The following is a 20,990-nucleotide window of genomic DNA, read 5'->3' on the forward strand; positions in this document are numbered from 1 at the left end:
TGGTTGAAGTTACATTCCCACCAGCAGTGTAGGATGGTTCCCCTTTCTCCACAGCCTCGCCAACATTTGTTGTTGTTTGTCTTTTGGATGGCAGCCATTCTTACTGGTGTGAGGTGATACCTCATTGTAGTTTTAATTTGCATTTCTCTGATAATTAGCGATGTGGAGCATCTTTTCATGTGTCTGTTGGCCATCTGTATTTCTTTTTTGGAGAACTGTCTGTTCAGTTCCTCTGCCCATTTTTTAATTGGGTTATTTGTTTTTTGTTTCTTGAGGCGTGTGAGCTCTTTATATATTCTGGACGTCAAGCCTTTATCGGATGTGTCATTTTCAAATATATTCTCCCATACTGTAGGGTTCCTTTTTGTTCTATTGATGGTGTCTTTTGCTGTACAGAAGCTTTTCAGCTTAATATAGTCCCACTTACTCATTTTTGCTGTTGTTTTCCTTGCCCAGGTAGATATGTTCAAGAAGAGGTCACTCATGTTTATGTCTAAGAGGTTTTTGCCTATGTTTTCTTCCAAGAGTTTAATGGTTTCATGACTTACATTCAGGTCTTTGATCCATTTTGAGTTTACTTTTGTATATGGGGTTAGACAATGGTCCAGTTTCATTCTCCTACATGTAGCTGTCCAGTTTTGCCAGCACCACCTGTTGAAGAGACTGTCATTCCGCCATTGTATGTCCATGGCTCCTTTATCAAATATTAATTGACCATATATGTCTGGGTTAATGTCTGGATTCTCTAGTCTGTTCCATTGGTCTGTGGCTCTGCTCTTGTGCCAGTACCAAATTGTCTTGATTACTATGGCTTTATAGTAGAGCTTGAAGTTGGGGAGTAAGATCCCCCCTACTTTATTCTTCTTTCTCAGGATTGCTTTGGCTATTCGGGGTCTTTGGTGTTTCCATATGAATTTTTGAATTATTTGTTCCAGTTCATTGAAGAATGTTGCTGGTAGTTTCATAGGGATTGCATCAAATTTGTATATTGCTTTGGGCAGGATGGCCATTTTGACGATATTAATTCTTCCTAGCCACGAGCATGGGATGAGTTTCCATCTGTTAGTGTCCCCTTTAATTTCTCTTAAGAGTGACTTGTAGTTTTCAGAGTATAAGTCTTTCACTTCTTTGGTTAGGTTTATTCCTAGATATTTTTTTTTTTGATGCAATTGTGATTGGAGTTGTTTTCCTGATTTCTCTTTCTGTTGGTTCATTGTTAGTATATAGGAAAGCCACAGATTTCTGTGTGTTGATTTTGTATCCTGCAACTTTGCTGTATTCCGATAGCAGTTCTAGTAGTTTTGGGGTGGAGTCTTTAGGGTTTTTTATGTACAGTATCATGTCATCTGCAAATAGTGACAGTTTAACTTCTTCTTTACCAATCTGGATTCCTTGTATTTCTTTGTTTTGTCTGATTGCCGTGGCTAGGACCTCCAGTACTATGTTAAATAACAGTGGAGAGAGTGGGCATCCCTGTCTAGTTCCCGATCTCAGAGGAAATGCTTTCAGCTTCTCACTGTTCAATATAATGTTGGCTGTGGGTTTATCATAGATGGCCTTTATTATGTTCAGGTACTTGCCCTCTATTCCCATTTTGCTGAGAGTTTTTATCATGAATGGACGTTGAACTTTGTCAAATGCTTTTTCAGCATCTATGGAGATGATCATGTGGTTTTTGTCTTTCTTTTTGTTGATGTGGTGGATGATGTTGACAGACTTTCGAATGTTGTACCATCCTTGCATCCCTGGGATGAATCCCACTTGGTCATGCTGTATGATCCTTTTGATGTATTTTTGAATTCGGTTTGCTAATATTTTGTTGAGTATTTTTGCATCTACGTTCATCAGGTATATTGGTCTGTAGTTTTCTTTTTTGGTGGGGTCTTTGCCTGGTTTTGGTATTAGGGTGACGTTAGCTTCATAGAATGAGTTTGGGAGTATCCCCTCCTCCTCTATTTTTTGGAAAACTTTAAGGAGAATGGGTATTATGTCTTCCCTGTATGTCTGATAAAATTCCGAGGTAAATCCATCTGGCCCGGGGGTTTTGTTCTTTGGTAGTTTTTGATTACCGCTTCAATTTCGTGGCTGGTAATTGGTCTGTTTAGATTTTCTGTTTCTTTCTGGGTCAGTCTTGGAAGGTTGTATTTTTCTAGGAAGTTGTCCATTTCTCCGAGGTTTCCCAGCTTGTTAGCATATAGGTTTTCATAGTATTCTCTAATAATTCTTTGTATTTCTGTGGGGTCCGTCGTGATTTTTCCTTTCTCTTTTCTGTTACTGTTGATTTGTGTTGACTCTCTTTTCTTCTTAATAAGACTGGCTAGAGGCTTATCTATTTTGTTTATTTTCTCGAAGAACCAGCTCTTGGTTTCATTGATTTTTGCTACTGTTTTATTCTTCTCAATTTTATGTATTTCTTCTCTGCTCTTTATTATGTCCCTCCTTCTGCTGACCTTAGGCCTCATCTGTTCTTCTTTTTCCAATTTCGATAATTGTGACATTAGACCATTCATTTGGGATTGCTCTTCCTTTTTTAAATATGCTTGCATTGCTATATACTTTCCTATTAAGACTGCTTTTGCTGTGTCCCACGTAAGTTCGGGCTTAGTGTTGTTGTTGTCGTTTGTTTCCATATATTGCTGGATCTCCATTTTGATTTGGTCATTGATCCATTGATTATTTAGGAGCGTGTTGTTAAGCCTCCATGTGTTTGTGAGCCTCTTTGCTTTCTTGGTACAGTTTATTTCTAGTTTTATGCCTTTGTGGTCTGAAAAGTTGGTTGGTAGGATTTCAATCTTTTGGAATTTTCTGAGGCTCTTTTTGTGGCCTCGTATGTGGTCTATTCTGGAGAATGTTCCATGTGCACTTGAGAAGAATGTATATCCTGTTGCTTTTGGAAGTAGAGTTCTATAGATGTCTATTAGGTCCATCTGCTCTACTGTGTTGTTCAGTGCTTCCATGTCCTTACTTATTTTCTGCCCAGTGGATCTATCCTTTGGGGTGAGTGGTGTGTTGAAGTCTCCTAGAATGAATGCATTGCAGTCTATATCCCCCTTTAGTTCTGTTAGTATTCGTTTCATATATGCTGGTGCTCCTGTGTTGGGTGCATATATATTTAGAATGGTTATATCCTCGTTTGACTGAGCCCTTTATCATTATGTAGTGTCCTTCTTTATCTCTTGTTACTTTCCTTGTTTTGAAGTCTATTTTGTCTGATATTAGTACTGCAACCCCTGCTTTCTTCTCACTGTTGTTTGCTTGAAATATGTTTTTCCATCCCTTGACTTTTAGTCTGTACATGTCTTTGGGTTTGAGGTGAGTTTCTTGTAAGCAGCATATAGAGGGGTCTTGCTTTTTTATCCATTCTGTTACTCTGTGCCTTTAGATTGGTGCATTCAACCCATTAACATTTAGGGTGACTATTGAAAGATATGTACTTGTTGCTATTGCAGGCTTTAAATTCGTGGTTACCAAAGGTTCAAGGTTAGCCTCTTTAGTATCTTACTGCCTAACTTAGCTCGCTTATTGAGCTGTTATATACACTGTCTGGAGATTCTTTTCTTCTCTCCCTTCTTGTTCCTCCTCTTCGATTCTTCATATGTTGGGTGTTTTGTGCTGTGCTCTTTCTAGAAGTGCTCCCATCCAGAGCAGTCCCTGTAAGATGTTCTGTAGAGGTGGTTTGTGGAAAGCACATTCCCTCAGCTTTTGTTTTTCTGGGAATTGTTTAATCCCACCGTCATATTTGAATGTTAGTTGTGCTGGATACAGTATCCTTGGTTCAAGGCCCTTCTGTTTCATTGTATTAAATATATCATGCCATTCTCTTCTGGCCTGTAGGGTTTCTGTCGAGAAGTCTGATGATAGCCTGATGGGTTTCCCTTTATAGGTGACCTTTTTCTCTCTAGCTGCCTTTAACACTCTTTCCTTGTCCTTGATCTTTGCCATTTTAATTATTATGTGTCTTGGTGTTGTCCTTCTTGGATCCTTTCTGTTGGGGGTTCTGTGTATTTCCATGGCCTGTTCAATTATTTCCTCCCCCAGTTTGGGGAAGTTTTCAGCAATTATTTCTTCTAAGATACTTTCCATCTCTTTTCCTCTCTCTTCTTCTTCTGGGACCCCTATAATACAGATATTGTTCCTTTTGGATTGGTCACACAGTTCTCTTAATATTGTTTCATTCCTGGAGATCCTTTTGTCTCTCTCTATGTCAGCTTCTATGTGTTCCTGTTCTCTGATTTCAATTCCATCAATGGCCTCTTGCATCCTATCCCTTCTGCTTATAAACCCTTCCAGAGTTTGTTTCATTTCTGCGATCTCCTTTTTGGCATCTGTGATCTCCCTCCGGACTTCATCCCATTTCTCTTGCGTATTTCTCTGCATCTCTGTCAGCATGTTTATGATTCTTATTTTGAATTCTTTTTCAGGAAGACTGGTTAGGTCTGTCTCCTTCTCTGGTATTGTCTCTGTGATCTTTGTCTGCCTGTAGCTTTGCCTTTTCATGGTGATAGGACTAGTCTGCAGAACTGGGACGAGTGACGGCTGGAAGGACTTCCTTTCTTGTTGGTTTGTGGCCCTCCTCTCCTGGGAGAACAGCGGCCTCTAGTGGCTTGTGCTGCGCAGCTGCGCGCAGACAGGGTTTCTGCTTCCTGCCCGGCTGCTATGGAGTTAATCTCCGCTGTTGCTGTGGGCGTGGCCTGGCTCGGCTGCTGCTCCAAAATGGTGGAGTCACGTTGGAGTGGGAGCGGCTGGGAGGCTATTTATCTCCGTAAGGGGCCTCCCTGCTCCCTGCAGCCCAGGGGTTAGGGTGCCCAGAGATCCCGGATTCCCTACCTCTGGATTAAGTGACCCGCCCTGCCCCTTTAAGACTTCCAAAAAGCACCCGGCAAAACAAAACAACGACCACCAAAAAAAAAAAAGAAAAAAAATTTTTTTTAATTACAAAAAAAAAGGTTGTCTCTCATTTTTCTTTATTCTCCAGTGCCAGCATCAGGCCTCTGCTCACCAGTCTGGCTGCCCTGTTTCCCTAGTATTGGGGTCCCTATCCCTTTAAGACTTCCAAAAAGTGCTTGCCAAAAAAAAAAAAAAAAAAAATGGGCGCTCGCTTTTCTGGTGTCCTCCTGCGCCAGGCCACCGGTGCCCGCTCACTGTTTTTGCTGCCCTGTTTCCCTAGTATTGGGGGCCCTATCCCTTTAAGACTTCCAAAAAGCGCTCGCCAAAACAAAACAGCAAAAAAGCAAAAAAAAAAGAAATGGTCGCGCGCTTTTCTTATGTCCTCTGTCGCCCAGCCTCCAGTGCCTGCTCACTGTTCTTGCTGCCCTGTTTTCCTAGTATCGAGCGCCCTGCACTCTGGCCCGGATGGCTGGGGCCGGGTGTTCGGCAGTCCTGGGCTCCGTCTCCCTCCCGCTCTGCCTACTCTTCTCCCACCGGGAGTTGGGGGGAGGGGCGCTCGGCTCCCGCGGGGCCGGGGCTTGTATCTTACCCCCTTCGCGAGGCGCTGGGTTCTCTCAGGTGCGGATGTGGTCTGGATATTGTCCTGTGTCCTCTGGTCTTTATTCTAGGAAGGGTTGTCTTTGTTATATTTTCATAGATATATGTTGTTTTGGGAGGAGATTTCCGCTGCTCTACTCACGCCGCCATCTTCCGCCCCTCTCATCTGTGAATCTTTACTGCTGCTCCAGTGGGGCATTTCAAAATATCGCCAATCTGATGCAAGGCATTTCAAAGTACTGCCAATCTGACCTGGCATTATGGGAGAATTCCAAAGCTGTCTAGGACCCCAGAGGTAATGCAAGCCCAACCTCTCATTTTTGCGAAGCATCCCTGGCATCTGGGTGACACACAACCCCAGGACAAAAGCCCAGGCTATAGTCAACTGGTGTTCGTTCTAATGCAGTGTGTTGCTGAACCAATACAAGGTGACAAATGCGGCTAAAATTAGCCTCTCTGTGTCGGTGAAGGCAGTACCTATTTTAAGGAACTGAAGGAAACTTCATTGTTTATTTCAAGCCACCTCTTTCATAGCTTTCCACCCACATCTCCAGTGTGCCCAGGGCCAGAGGGATTGGCTCCTGCTGGGCTCTGTACTCCTGAGGCGATCACTTAGCCCTTTTAGGCACTGGTTCTCAGCCCTGGTCCCACAACACACTCATCTGGATGATAGTTAAAAAATGCACTTGCCTGGGCCACCTGGGAGATTCTGGCTGAATTCCATACCAAGAACCTGGAGTCAGAATCCCCGTCTGCTACCAACCATGTGACACTGGAGAAGCAGGCTGGGAAAGCCACTGTTAACTTGTTGGTAGGAGCTTTGCTTTTTAGGATGGGTGCACAGGTAAGAGCAATCAAAACCCAAGTGCTCCATGTCCCCTGTTCCCTGGCCAGTGCCAACATTTAAATAACTGAAATGATTCCCATCCAGAGGATGGAGAAGTGTCAGTCTGGGAAGGATTCACAACTCATTTTCTCAGCCCCGACATCTACTTTCATTAATTTTAAAGGGACTATTTAAGAAGGGATAACAACAGAGGTGTGAAATGAGCTTATTCAGGGAAGGTTTTAAAATGAGGGGCAGGCAGAACACTGACTTGAGTCCAGCATCTAGATTTACTATATTAAAAATTAGTATTTTCTTATCATTTTCAGAAATTGTGAGCATGGGTTTTTACTAATATAGTAAATCATGTGTCTCATGTAAGGATTGAGACTGATGCACCTAAATGCTTGACTTGTTCCTTTTTCAAAATAGCAGTCACTTTATTTATTTACCTGATTACAAAGTAAAGCATGCTTGTTAAAAAATGACAGTATGGAAGAACAGAGAAGAAAATGGATGACAACTGTCCCCTTCCCCACCCACTACAGGTATAATATACCACTAAGATAAAAGGTTAGCATTTTGGTATTTACCCCTTCAGATTCTGGGGCTCTGTATGATTATGCACGCATATGTGTGTAGTTAATAAAGTGGGACTGAATATACAAACTGTTCTACCATTAAGCTGTATTATTTTCAATGGGCAAAACTTCCATATCAAATAGAGATTTATGTCATTCATTTAACAGCAACACACAATGCCATTGGATTCTTAAATACATTGGCATTCTCCTCAGCTCTGTAAAAGCTTCACTGAGATTTTAATTGTATTGACTTAAATAGATAAATTAATTTGGGGGAGAATCAACATTTTTAAAAATACTTCATCAAGGAACGTGGTGCATCTCCCCATTTATTTACATCTTCCTTTTGTTCCTCAGTGACATTTTATATTTTGCTTCATATCCATTCTATGTGCTTATTAAGATTATTCCTAAATACTTAATTAGAACTTCCAGATAATGGTGAGCAATATCATGCATAGTGGGAATCCTTATGCTGTTCCTTGTTTTATTAGTAATGCTTCCAAGTCTGATGTTGCATGTATTTTCTATCAGCTGTTGATAGACTCCATTGAATTAAAATATCCCTTTTTCTCATTTACTGAGCGTTTCATTGAAAACAAAGTCATCTATGGAGATGATACGTAGTTTTTTCTCTCACCTAATAATGCAAAGCATGATATTAACCAATTTGGAAACGGTGAACTGGCTTTCTGATGATTCTTCCAGAGAACCTTCCCTACTCTTACTGCTTTAGTCTTTTAATGTGCTTTTTGGATTTGATATACTTTACAATTTTTTAAGGATCTTTTTACATGTATATTCATAAGAGATTGGCCTATGGTTTTCTTTTTTAATGCTTTGGCAGATTTTGAGGTCAGCGTTGCAAGAGCTTTAAAAGGAACTGAAACTTCACCTCTCTCTCACTCTAGGATGGGGTTAAGCAAACCACAGATCATGGGTCCTATCCAGCCAGATACATGCCAGTGGGAATAAACACGTGGGACATGATGGCCCCTTTGTGTACCTGCTGTCTGTGACTGATTTCATGCCCTAACAGCAGAACTGAGTATGTGTGACAGAGACCATCTAACCCACAACACTGAAAATATTTACTACCTGGCCTTTTACAGAAAAGGTTTGCTAATCCTCCTCTAGAATGGTTTAAATATAGAGGCTACCTTCTTGAAGTGTATAGGATCCTCTATGAAACCATCCTGAACCCAAACCCTGCTGTCCTCCATTCTGGACATTTTCCCCATTCTCCTTGGTTATTCATCTATCCAGGTTTCCCACCTTTCCATGAATCAATAAGGCCCATTTTTTCCCCTGAAAATCATTTTTTTATTCAGATTTTCACACTTAATATCATAATGTTGTACATAGATGCTTACACTTTTAGAAATTACCTCTGTATATGTCATTAAATCAATATTTTTATACTTTCAATGCTGCATATGTGTATTTTCTCATTCTTTTCTGCCAGGAGACTAGTCAGAGACTTGTTTATTTAACTGGCCTTTAGAGAAAAACAGGTTTTGGTTTTAGTTATCAAATATAGCTTTAACTCTGCTTTTAAGTATTTTCACTTCTTTTATTTTTCTGAATTCCTCTTTCCTAAGGTTTATTTTTACCCCATTTCTTGCTTCATGATCTATTGCCCCATTCATTTGTTTTCAGTCAAGGAAATCTCGTGAACACAGCTTTGGATCATGGATAGGGCTCTCAAGGTTGTTACTATGCCTGTTACTTCCTAGTTGGAATGCCCACCATGAAAATGACTGGGAAACCGTACGTTCAGTTCTTTCTGCCTGATTATTATTTATGTCAATCTCCTTTCCGAAGCTCAACTTATGAATAATAATACCAAATGTCCACAGTTTAATTCCTGTGTGTTCTACACGTTCAGTCCATTCATTTATTTCACCCTCTTGAGACCCCTGTTGGCTGGAACAATGAATCTTACCTTACAGACTAGAAAACTAAGCCACAAAGCAGTTAAGTAAAGCATACGAAGCCACGCGATCAGGTCAGTCACGCGATCGGTCAGTCAGTAGGCCTGGAGTTGGAAGACAAACTCAGCTCCTTAGACTCCAAAGCTGTTGTTTTTTCCATTGTGCCTCATGGACCCGTTTCTTCACTCTTACCTCCTCAACTTTCCAATTCTCCTATCCTCCATCTCCCTTGACTTTTGCTTCTCATCAGCCAGATGTTTCAGCACATCGGGCAGAACAACCTGAAGATCTGTAGCTCCGTTAAGGAACAGTGTGACATGCTCACAGGCAAAGACTCCTGCAGAAGCCAGGACACCTGGGTAAGTCCTGTGGCTACTTATCAGCTGTGCCACCCTAGGTAAGTTAGTCTCTTTGTGAACTTCTCATAGGGCTACTTTGAAGATTAAACAGCTCAACCCAGTAAAGTACTTAGAACTGTGACTGGCCACAAAACAGCTGAATAGAGTGCAGGGTTTCAGAATCAATCTTACCTCCCTAACATTAGAGGCCAGCTTAGTATAGGAAGGAGAGAGAGAGGCAGGGAGATCAACAGTCCACAGGTGTGTACTTACCAATATTCTTCTGGATCTCAATGACAAAGTGATTCTCTGGATTCTGGCAGCTAAAGGAAAAGCCCGTTTTAACTCCAGGTTTGATGAGCAATGTGGCTGTAAGTCTCTTAGAAACGATAATGAAACAGGGCTTATCTGGCAGCCTTAGGGTCCCAGGCTTTATAAGAATGGTAATGCCGCTTCCAGCGGGCAGAGCAATCTCAGAAGCGTCTGAAAGAAGGGAGAAAAATGGAGTGAGCAGGAGGACCACATCTGCAGACCTGCTGCCAGCCCCTCCACTGGTCTGGAAGGACATCCTCTTTGACACCTTTGTTCCTTCCCTCCTGGTCTGAGAAGGGGGACAGTGTAAATCAATGGTGCTGTCTTTGCCATTCGGAAAGAACCAGGCCATTGCTGGTTGGCCACTGACAAGTGTCTCTTGTTTGGCTTATTAATTTTTCTAAAACCACACACAGAAACTGCCCATCTGTGGATGTGCTTATCTGCCAAGAGCTGCTGTCTTCTGCCCTGAGCACTTCATACACCCAGTGTATACATACATAAAATACATAGCAGTGGACGCTAGAACTTTTGCAGAAATTAGATATAAACATACTGTGTTAATAAATTGGAAAGTTAGAGCAAAATAATGCTAATACCTCTGACTGAGACTCAGCAAAATGATCTGAACAAATAAGCAACACCAAGCAAGTAAGATGGGGGTGAGTTAGGGAACATAGGCACGAACACCAGATAGGATGGGGCCCTGGTTCATGAACAAGCCCAATCTCCTTCTCGGTCTCTTTGCTTTATTGATTTTTAAATACTCTCAGACTAAAACAAAGAGCCACTTCACTTCTGTGGTTAGTCACTGCCACTATCCTGGTCAGCTCCTAACTGTGGGTCTCCAATGGCTGACAGCCGGGGAGTAGCGATGACAGGATGCTTGTCTGTGAGTGGGGCCTATGGGGGGAACCCAGGGACTCACAGAGACTCTTGGGGCTGGAGTCAGTGCCTCTGCCCAGTTAGTTCTGGTGCAAAGAGACGGTCGTACCTGCTGGGCGCCTGTACACAGAAGGTGCTTGGTAAGCATTTGGCTGATGGACAGCAATCTAATGAAAAGTTTTCCTTTGTTTTCCAGCTATGCTTTGGCCCCCTCCTTTTGAAAAGTTATTTTTAAATCTTTATGTAGACTTAACTTATATAAATTTGAAAGGATCCATTCATTTTAAGAGTTTTGACAAATGGGTATTCACAGTGATAATTGTGTAAATCACAATTAAGACATAAAAAATTTTCATCACCCCCAAAGTTCCCTTGCTGCCCCTTTGCAATCAGCCTCCCCTTCCGATCCCAGAAAGTTATCAGTTAGGTTTGCCTTATCAGATCTTCATATAAATGGAATCCTACAATATATTCCCTTTGTACCTGGCTTCTTTGTTCTATGTTTCTGAGATTGATCCACATTATTGCACAGATAAGTGGTTTACACCTTTTATTAGTGAGTAACATTCCGTTGTCTGGATAGACTATGATTTATTTGTCCATACACTTGTTGACTGACATTTGAGTTCTTTCTAGTTTTTGACCAGCCATGTGTGCATTAATTTTACCAGAATTGCTAGTCTGCATGAAATTTGCATGCATTTTTCCCCCTACGGGCACTGTATGAGTGCACCTGAATCATTCCCTAGCCCAGAAGCTGTGTGTGATCAAGTATGGATTTTTGTCAAGCTCTTCCTATACCTCTTCCAGCCCTGTTCGCTCTGCTACAGGCTTGCCAGCTAGCAGCTCTTTACATAGTTGGAAACTGATTTCTCAACCTGTGATAATGAACTGCAAATATCCCCCCTCCCCTGTTTAACAGGTTAAGAACTTTGCCCTCTTGTAACATTAGCAGGGTGGGCTAGAGTCAATCTATGCTCCCACCAGCTTGGAGTCTACAATCAGTACTGGAGTGAGAAGTGGCTGCAACTGTAAGCATTTCCAGCTACTGCCCGGCATTGAATGTCTTTCGGAGCTCCAGAGCACTGGCACTGCTGCCATCATGGCTTGGTTTTCAAGATGACTTACGTTTGGTTTTTTGGAGCAAAACTCATCTCTCCAGCCTCAGCTTGTACTCCTCTCTGCCTTGGTCACTGTGCGCAGGCCAACTTTGCCTTTTTTTTTTTTTTGGTATCATTAATATACAATTACATGAGCAACATTGTGGTTACTAGACTCTCCCCATTATCAAATCCCCCCTACATACCCCATTACAGTCACTGTCCATCAGCGCAGTAAGATGCTATGGAAACACTACTTGTCTTCTCTGTGATATACTGCCTTCCCTGTGCCCCACTGCTACATTATGTTCTTGGGATCTGTGATTCTGCTGCTATTTTGTTCCTTCAGTTTTTCTTTGTTCTTATACTCCACAGATGAGTGAACTCATTTGATACTTGTCCCTCTCCGCCTGGCTTATTTCACTGAGCATAATACTCTCCAGCTCCATCCATGTTGTTGCAAATGGTAGGATTTGTTTTCTTCTTATGGCTGAATAATATTCCATTGTGTATATGTACCACATCTTCTTTATCCACTCATCTACTGATGGACACTTAGGTTGCTTCCATTTCTTGGCTATTGTGAACAGTGCTGCAGTAAACATAGGGGTGTATATGTGTTTTTGAGACTGGGCTCCTGTATTCTTAGGGTAAATTCCTTGGAGTGGAATTCCTGGGTCAAATGGTATTTCTATTTTTATTTTTTTGAGGAACCTCCATACTGCTTTCCACAATGGTTGAACTAGTTTACATTCCCACCAGCAGTGCAGGAGGGTTCCCCTTTCTCCACATCCTCACTAGCACTTGATGTTCCTAGTCTTTTCTATGTTAGCATCCTAACTGGCGTGAGGTGATATCTCATTGTGGTTTTAATTTGCATTTCCCTGATGATTAGCGATGTGGAGCATCTTTTCATGTGCCTGTTGGCCATGTGAATTTCTTCTTTGGAGAATTCTCTTCATATCCTCCACCCATTTTTTAATCGGGTTATTTGCTTATGGGTGTTGAGGCATATGAGTTCTTTATATATTTTGGATGTTAACCCCTTGTCAGATATGTCACTTACAAATATATTCTCCCATACTGTAGGATGCCTTTTTGTTCTGCTGATAGTGTCCTTTGCTGTACAGAAGCTTTTTAGCATGATGTAGTCCCATTTGTTCATCTTTTATTTTCTTTCCCATGCCCAAGGAGATGAGTTCAGGAAAATGTTGCTCATGTTTATATTCAAGAGATTTTTGCCTATGTTTCTTCTAAGAGTTGTATGGTTTCATGACTTACATTCAGGTCTTTGATACATTTTGAGTTTACTTTTGTGTATGGGGTTAGACAATAATCCAATTCCATTCTCTTGCATGTAGCTGTCCAGTTTTGCCAACACCAGTTGTTGAAGAGGCTGTTATTTCCCCATTATATGTCCATGGCTCCTTTATCATATATTAACTGACCATATATGCTTGGGTTTATATCTGGGCTCTCTAGTCTGTTCCACTGGTCTATGGGTCTGTCAAGGGCATATCATCCATAGGACTGTCATTTTCAAACTGTGCCCCCCCACCCCAACCCCATCCTCAGTGATAAATATATCAGCAGGAGGAGGAAGACAACGGAAGGGAGAAGGTAATGATTCAACCACGTACATACTTGAAACCTGGACTTCCCTTACCCCACCCCCCATCAGTTCTACCACTCTAGAAGTACTTCCTTCACTTCAGTAAAAGTAGCAGAGAGATCCCCACTGCTTGAGCACAACAACTCATTTAATCACAAACACTTGGCGTTTGAGAATGACATCTTGTTTGCACATTTTCCCTCTTCCCCACTCACCACCATTAATCATACTTTGAAACTGGAAATTCCAAAGCTGCGGAATAAACCTCAGCTTCCTGCCACTGCCACCCCCAGTCGGCCAGTACACCTGAGTGCTTGTTAAATGTACTGTAATATAAAGAAAATGGTTGGGTGTTTTCTTTTCTCAACAACTTTCGTCTTCCCAGGAACTTGGTATTTCACCGGTGTAGTGTTTCAGAAGATCTACCCACATTCACAGAACCCAGACAAAGCTCCAGATTCTGGCATGATTTCTGAGGTCCTACAGGCTCAAAGAGATGCAGGCTGACCCTCATGGCTGCGAGGCGTGGGCTCCCAGGCCAGCGCTTTGGGAAAGCTTGCGGTGGGCTCGTGAGTCAGCCTTCTTCTCACTCTCCTGCCTCAGGACCTCTCCTTATTAGGCCAGCTTTGCTGGTTTCTGCCTCACCAGCAGTTTCTCAGGTGGGAATTCCCAATTGTTTTAATCACCATTCATTATTCACCGTTCGTTAATCACATGTCACAGGATATTATATGAACACCCCTGTTTTTTCTTAATTCTCCCTGCCATCCTATTTCTTTGCAAGGGAAATAAATGCAAGAGGAGATTCCACCAGATAAACACTAGGGAAGTTTTCTGCTTCCAGAATTGTCAAATACCATTTAAAAGACTGGCAAATGTGATTTAACAGTTTTTAGATGGGTCGGGGCCAGCTGCCTCAATTCTGGGTGCGGTTTCCTGGGGGGGGCGTGGCTCCCATTCAGTCTGTCTGTCCAACCATGATGAACCACGTCGCTCCCGGGCAGGACTGGGCACAGCCGAGGTACCAGGAGACACATACTAAGACAGATGGTGCCCTGGAGGGGGGCCCAGGATGTTGAGGGAAGCAGACGCAGAAAGTGAGCAGTAGAAGCGTGAATCAGCACTAGCTGATCAGTCACAGCCTGCGTGGGAGTCAGACTCCAAAGCCAACCCCTAAGGAGAAAATCACTTCTGGGCAAACCAGCGCCATCCTTTCTGAGGATGACGTTACACCGCAGACCAGCATCCCTTTCTCAGCAGCTCATCAGCTGCAGAGCTCACTCACCCGTGCAGCCTGTCTCTGCTCCTCAGGTTGAGCACCGAAGCTGTGATTTGCTTTTAGGGGCTAGGTTTACAAATACATTTTGTTAAATTGTGGATGCTGTCTCAGAGCACGGGATGCTCATACCATGACAGTCTGAGGAACTGACACAAGCAGAAGGGACAGCAATTCACCCTTCCACCTCACATCCACCCTGTGGGGATCTCACTCCATTTATATGATTTATCCTGCTTTTATTCCCTGCAGGGAGCAACTGCTGAATTCATTTAAGTTGAATTGCACATCTGCCTGATAATCAGCAACTTGAAGACACCAAAGAAAGGTCAAGGTACTTGGGAGACTCTGAAGGTCAGCTATTAACTATCTGGGGGAAGTGGTCAAGGAAGGCTTCACAGAGGAGGCATGACTTAAGCTGGGTCTTAAAGAATGAATAGGAGTTTGCCAGCCAGGGGTGGTAAGACAGGTGTCAGGAAGGATAGGTGGAGGGAATAAGAAGGGCAGAGTCACAGGTGTGCTAAGGTCATGGCTTCCTTGGCGCCACTCCAGGGAGTCTGGGTTGGCAGGAGGACAAGGGAAATAGGGTGGAGGCTGGCGACGGAGCAGGTGCCAGGCCAGGAAGGGGCGTGTTTGTTGGCCATGGGGTTTGGACTTCACCCAGTGGGACCAGCACATTTTAGCAGCTTTGTGTGGTGGTTAAGAGCTTGGATTCTGGAATCTGACTGTTGGGGGTCAGTCCCTGGCTCTGTCACTTGCCAGCTGTGTCCCCTTGGGTGAGTCCCCTGGCTCTCTGTGCCTCACTTTCCCCATCTGCAAAGAGGGTTAATATGAACTTGTCATAAGGTCTAAATGACTTAATAATACCTATAAAGGGCTTAGAATGGGGCCAGGCAGTCATTATTGTTGATATTATGAATGACAGTGTATTACAACTACTCCTACTGAAGGGCGTTAAGCAGGAAAACAACCACAGCAGAAGCTTGGCTCTCAGTGTAAAGCTCCAAGTCCAGCTGGCTGGCTGGGGCCCAAGGAGAAGCAGGTAAGGGACAGGGCCGGGGTCGGCAGACTTCACGGAGGCACTCACTGCCAGGACTGTGCAGGTGCGAGTGCCTTCTTAGATTCCCACACCTGCCCTGCCCTGGCCTGGCCCTGCTCACTGGCTTGTAAGGCCCTTCTGTATGTGTTGACTCCTGTGACTACAGCACCCCTTTGAGGCTCAGGAGCGTGACCTCATTTCCCCACGCTTACGAGCCCAGGAGGCAGCTGGGACATTCTGGTGCAACTGGAGCACCCCTGCCCTCTCCACTCCCACAGCCGCCATGGAAGCAGCCAAGGCTGGGCAAGTCAACCTGCAGAAAAGGAGAGCATCCTGCCATTATGAAGTGTGTGGAGTACTGCCTGACACCAGGGGCTTGGCATCAACACCAGCACAGACCCGTTTAATGGGGCGTTCTGTGGAGCAGTGCCAGACAGCCATACCCCAAAACTCTGAGTCCTACTAGTCCAGTAGGCCTGAGGCACCGAGGCCTGAAGGCAGTGGAGGGACAGCAGGTTAGACAGCCCACATCTATTTGCATGGACTTGGCCAGGCCTGTTTACAGTAGGTGAACTGTCCTGGAAAGTCTCTCCAGTGGCAGGAAGTCCACCCAACTAATTTCCCACATTCACATAAAGCAGAACATAAGTTGCTTTTTCAGGAACTAACCCATGTCTCTTGGATGAGGAGCCTTTGGAATCAAGACCCCAGGCCTGCCTACATGCTAACTACACTGAAGTCTCAGGGAGTGCTCACCACATGCAGGCTCCACGCTTGCATATGTATGTATAAATTCCCACAACCACTTCAGAGTAGGTGCTACTATTAATCTCCATTTTACAGATGAAGAAAGTCAGAGAGGTTAAGCTACTTGCCCAGGCCCGTAACAATTGGGAAGAGGCAGGGCCAGGCTGCGTGCCTGACCAGCCTGACAATGCTGACAATGCAGTCCAGCACATGATAAATGACTGTGCATCCAGGCCACCCAGCCCAGGTAATCCCACACACAGCCTGGAACTTTGTGATGGGGTGGTTTCTTCTCACCAACAAAGTCAGTCCAGGCAGAATAAGCATTTCCCAGGTGCTGGCTCCCAAGGGATCTCTAGGATATCAAAAATATACTATGTAATTTATAGAAATATAAATGAAAATGGTTAAACAGGCAAAACACCTTACTACAAATCCTTTCTCATCTCAAAATAATTTCAAAGTGTAACTTGAATTTAAACTCAAGAATTAAAGTTCTCTGCAATTTGCAATGTTTGGGGTGTGGTTCTTCTGTGCATTTTTTTTTTTGGCAGCATTTCAGTGCAAGGACCTGGGAAAGGGAAACTGGCACGTTTAGCTGCTGATGGCTCTACGGCTTGATGAGGCTTGCCTGGGGGTTGTGGCAGGCATGTGGCTAAGCTGGTGGCAGAAGAAAAGCAATCATGACTCTGGAACAAAGCAGTGGGTATAAAGGGCTAGTGCAGAGAGGCATCCTGCTGAAGTCCCTGCCCACAGGCTCACTTCTGGAGGCCACCATAAGTGAGGCTCGCAGCAAAATCAGACCTAAGCTTAGGAGAATTACCCAAATCTACCTGATTCCTTCTCCTTTAGTTTGCATGAGAGGATCTCAACCCTGGCCCCTGGTTTGGCTTGGAAGAAAACGCCTCCTCTTGGATAGACACCCACCTATTCTGGGCAAAGCCACTTTTCATTGGTTTGGAAATTAAGCAGAACCTCCAGCCGGCCCCCTCCCCACTCCACCCACCTAGCTTTCTGGGCTTGTTTGGGAAAAGCAGCCCTTTGAGGCAGCAGGGCAAATCTTCCCTCATTCTGTTTCTCAGAGGCAGAGGGACATAGAATGATGGCTGCCCACAGGCATCCCACAAAGAAGCTGGTGCAAGTGTGGGGCTGGGCCATCTAGGGGAATGCTTCAGGCTAGTGTTGGAAGTCTGGAGGAAGAAGAGGTGGGTGACAGGACAGGTGGACAGGTGACCTTCCCATTCCCCAGCCCCTGATGCATGTGCACCTCCCAACCGAGGCCCATCCCAGGTGGTTATAAGAACTTGTGCACTATTCTACTGTTAGAACTTCATAGGCTCTCCTACAGGAAGGGCCACATCTTCAGCCCATACACTCAACTCAATGATCAGTTACCACACCAGGAAGGATGGGACATCAACCACGGTTATCAATAAAGGGCCTGGGGGTGATGAAGTGCGGCTCTCCCCCAGGGTGGGACTGGGACACAGGACTGTACTGGGGAGGCCAGGGTAGGGACAAAGACCCAGGCAGTAGCAGCAGGGCATGCACAGTGGGAGAGGAAATTTGGTGCTGCAATTTTGATGAAGGCTGACTCCAGCCACATGACTCAAGATAATGATGAGAGCTGTCCAGGCCAGGTGTTCATAAAAAGATGAATAAGGCTGGGCCTGACTTCCGGAGTCACATCCAGGGTCTTCAGAGCTCAAAGGACATCACGTTCCCATCCCTTCAGTGAAAGAGACCCGCGGTTCCTTTTAAAATAGGTTAGTTATTTCCATGCCTCTTAGAGCGATCACAGAGGACAGTAAAATAAAGTTCACAGAGCAGTATTAAAAGGAACCCGTGTGCACTCCTGGCCAATCTGACTTGTTAGAATAGTTACCAAAACAAGGGACTGTGGAGTCCATCCATTCACTTCCTATTCTCAAGTTCCAAACACCTTAGGAAAGACATTTATATACAATGGTGCAAGCTATTTCCTAAAGTAACCGAATGATGCATCAAGGATGCTAGTGATCAACCGTCTACACAGCTTGTGCTTTGAATTATTTTTCTAAAGTGGTGATGTGTTTATATGGAAGCCTTCTGCTCTGTCTTTCCCTTTCATGACCAAAGACACATGCCATGGTAGAGATGTTTGTTAGACACCCACAGCTAGGCTCTGGGCCTGCCTGGGCCACAGCCTGGAGAAAATGGACACATCTAAGTATAAATCCTCTGGGACTGTGGCCATTTTAAAGCTTCTTGCCAACACAAACCATGGACTTTAACACTTAATTCAACTGAATCAAGCAACTCTGGTTGGGGGAATCGTTTCAAAAGACCACAGTTGAAGAGAAAGCTGCATAATAACAGACTTTGAATGTGGGAATCGCAGAATTAAACAACAAATATAACTCAGTTTATGACAGTTGTAAATAATTCAAGATGATATGCTAAAATGCCACAGGGCCAGTTTAAATCACATTAACATTTTATGAAATGTTAAAGAGATTCATTTTGCCAGACCTTTAAGAGTGTGAGTCACGAGGACTGTGAAAATTACTGAGGATCACAAGGATGGACGGGGAACAGTCAAAGAAGCAGATTAAAAAACCCATCCGCACACAGAGACATTTTCAGAACAGTCGGCTTGTAGCTCCCCTTCCGCACCTAAATATTTAGAAGTTACTGAATTTCCAATTTCTTTAGTGTTTCAGCCCTAGAGGACTTTGTTTCAACAGGCCACCTTGCCATCAGATTAAACAGTTGTTCAAGTTCTTCTGATAAAAAGTTATTAGGGAGATGGTTGAACAGGAATCCACACACACAAGACTACAGGTTGTGTGATTCCATTTGTATGATGTTCAAGAAGCAAAACCAATCCATGCCTGTATAAATCAGAAGAGTGAAACTCTAGGGGACAGGGATTAACTAGGAAGGGGTAAGAGGAAGATTCTGGGGTACTAGAATGACACACACACACCAAAGCACATAACAGTGTGTGTGTGTGTGTGTGTGTGTGTGTGTGTGTGTGTGTACACACATACATACACATAGATATTTACAATTTATCAAGCTGTACACTTAGGATTGTGTTTTTTATTGTATGCCTCAAAAGAACAATTTTTAAAACTCAGAAAAACCATTGCTAACTATGTGAAACTCTCTGATGAGGAGCTCAACCATCCCTCTGTCCCTCTGAACATGCACCAAACCCCTCCCGAGTCCACCTCTGGGCTGGCACAGTGCTGGGCATGGGGTCTCATTGACAAAGGACTTGAAGTTCCTGCCCTCAAGGTACTAGGTTCTTGCAGAGCTCCACATTTCTTGCTACAACAAACTGTTGTTTGCCCACCTCTGAAGAAGGAGGAGAAAAGACTCTTGGCTTCTGATCACATGGTCCTTCCTGGTGGTCCGAACCCTGAGTGCAGTGAGTCACGCCGGCGGTGGGAGGCTCGGAGCCCTGGGCCTCGTGGAAGGAGAGGCCCTGCAGGGCGCCAAGGCCTCCTCTCAGCACAGGGCCAGAATCAGGTGCCCCGAGACACTCACAGAGCATGCCGGGCACTTGTAACGGGCGCTTCACTTGGGGGTTGGGGGGTGTCTATGTGTGGCAAAAAATAAACAAATAAAAAAGGGAAGGGAAAAGAACACTCATTCTTCTGTGACCCACTGATAAAGTCTGCAAACATTTTCTTACCCATTTTTTGTGCAAAATATACATAATGTTACTATGGTAACCATTTTTAAGTGTACGGTTTGGTGGTATTAAATACGTTCATATTGCCGGGCAACCACCACTGTCCACCTCAGAAAGTCTTCGTCTCCCCAGTGAAACCCTGCGCCCAGGGAGCACTGACCCCCATGCCCAGGGAGCACTGACCCCCATGCCCGGCTGCCCCAGCTCCCGGCAGCCCCCACCCGACTTTCTGTCTCTGTGACTTTCACTACTTTTGGAACTTCATATAATGGAATCGCATTTGTCCCTTTGTGTCTTATTTATTTCATGTAGGATAATTAGGTGTTCCTCATTTTTAAACCTAAGTATGAATTGCTAATCATTGACTTGAATAACAATAAAAAATTGAGCAAAACCAGACAGACTCAAATTATACATATACTTAATCACTTTGTGGGAAGGGGAGAAATTTTTCTTTAAGCAACAAATAGTGTCAATAACTACAAAACTCAAAGGATGGCTGAAGCTTATAAAAAACAAGCAGACGCATTTCTCTGAAAAGTGAAAAACTGGTCAGAACATCACTCAGCCCCCAACACCTGAAGGCTTCCCCTTCTGTCTCTGCTACAGGTGGAGGGATGCACTCCGATGTGGGCACAGGCGAGCGGAGCTGCCACAGAAATGTTCTGGCAGGACCACATTCTTCAGCGATTAGGAGCAATAGAAAAGAGAACTTTCCTACTTGTCTGAACATAAGCCATGAGTTGGTTATACTAAAAATAAGTTAAGCTTACAGTGTTTTTTTCCAGAAGTTTCCATTGGCCTGCTTCTACTTATTATTCATCATCCCTCAAAGATCCTGTCAGAGATGGGGGTGGGGGGTGGGGGAAGGAAGCAGGGAAATGCTTCATTATTGAAGCATCCGTCTTTGATTTAGTTCAGCCAGCAGCTCTGGAGATCCACTCATCTAGGGAGGGGTGCAGGGGAGCAGGAGAGGGTCTACTAAGACAGAGCGACCTGTGCTGGGGGCCATTTAAGTACTGTCCTCCATCACTCAATCCGACGTGAGCAACACTCCCTCCATGAGACTTCAGTGATCGCTGGGCCCAGGCCTGGCTGGGCCACTGGACAAGCCACCTTTACCTCTCTGAATTGCAGGTTTCTCGTCTGTAATATTTGACTGGATATATTA

General features: G+C 44.0%; 1 protein-coding gene across 1 annotated transcript in view; it reads right to left on the bottom strand.

Annotated features, from left to right (window-relative positions):
* The window catches only part of CDCP1 (CUB domain containing protein 1), a 69,855-nt gene that overhangs the window by 34,989 nt on the left and 13,876 nt on the right, over positions 1-20,990 (bottom strand). The window contains exon 2 of the mRNA XM_036899358.2: positions 9,440-9,649. Within this exon, the coding sequence (XP_036755253.2) occupies positions 9,440-9,649 (210 nt within the window). The remainder of the gene's footprint in view (positions 1-9,439; positions 9,650-20,990) is intronic.

This window comes from Manis pentadactyla, chromosome 1 (genome assembly GCF_030020395.1).
Source record: "Manis pentadactyla isolate mManPen7 chromosome 1, mManPen7.hap1, whole genome shotgun sequence".
In the NCBI taxonomy this organism is placed as follows: Eukaryota; Metazoa; Chordata; class Mammalia; order Pholidota; family Manidae; genus Manis; species Manis pentadactyla.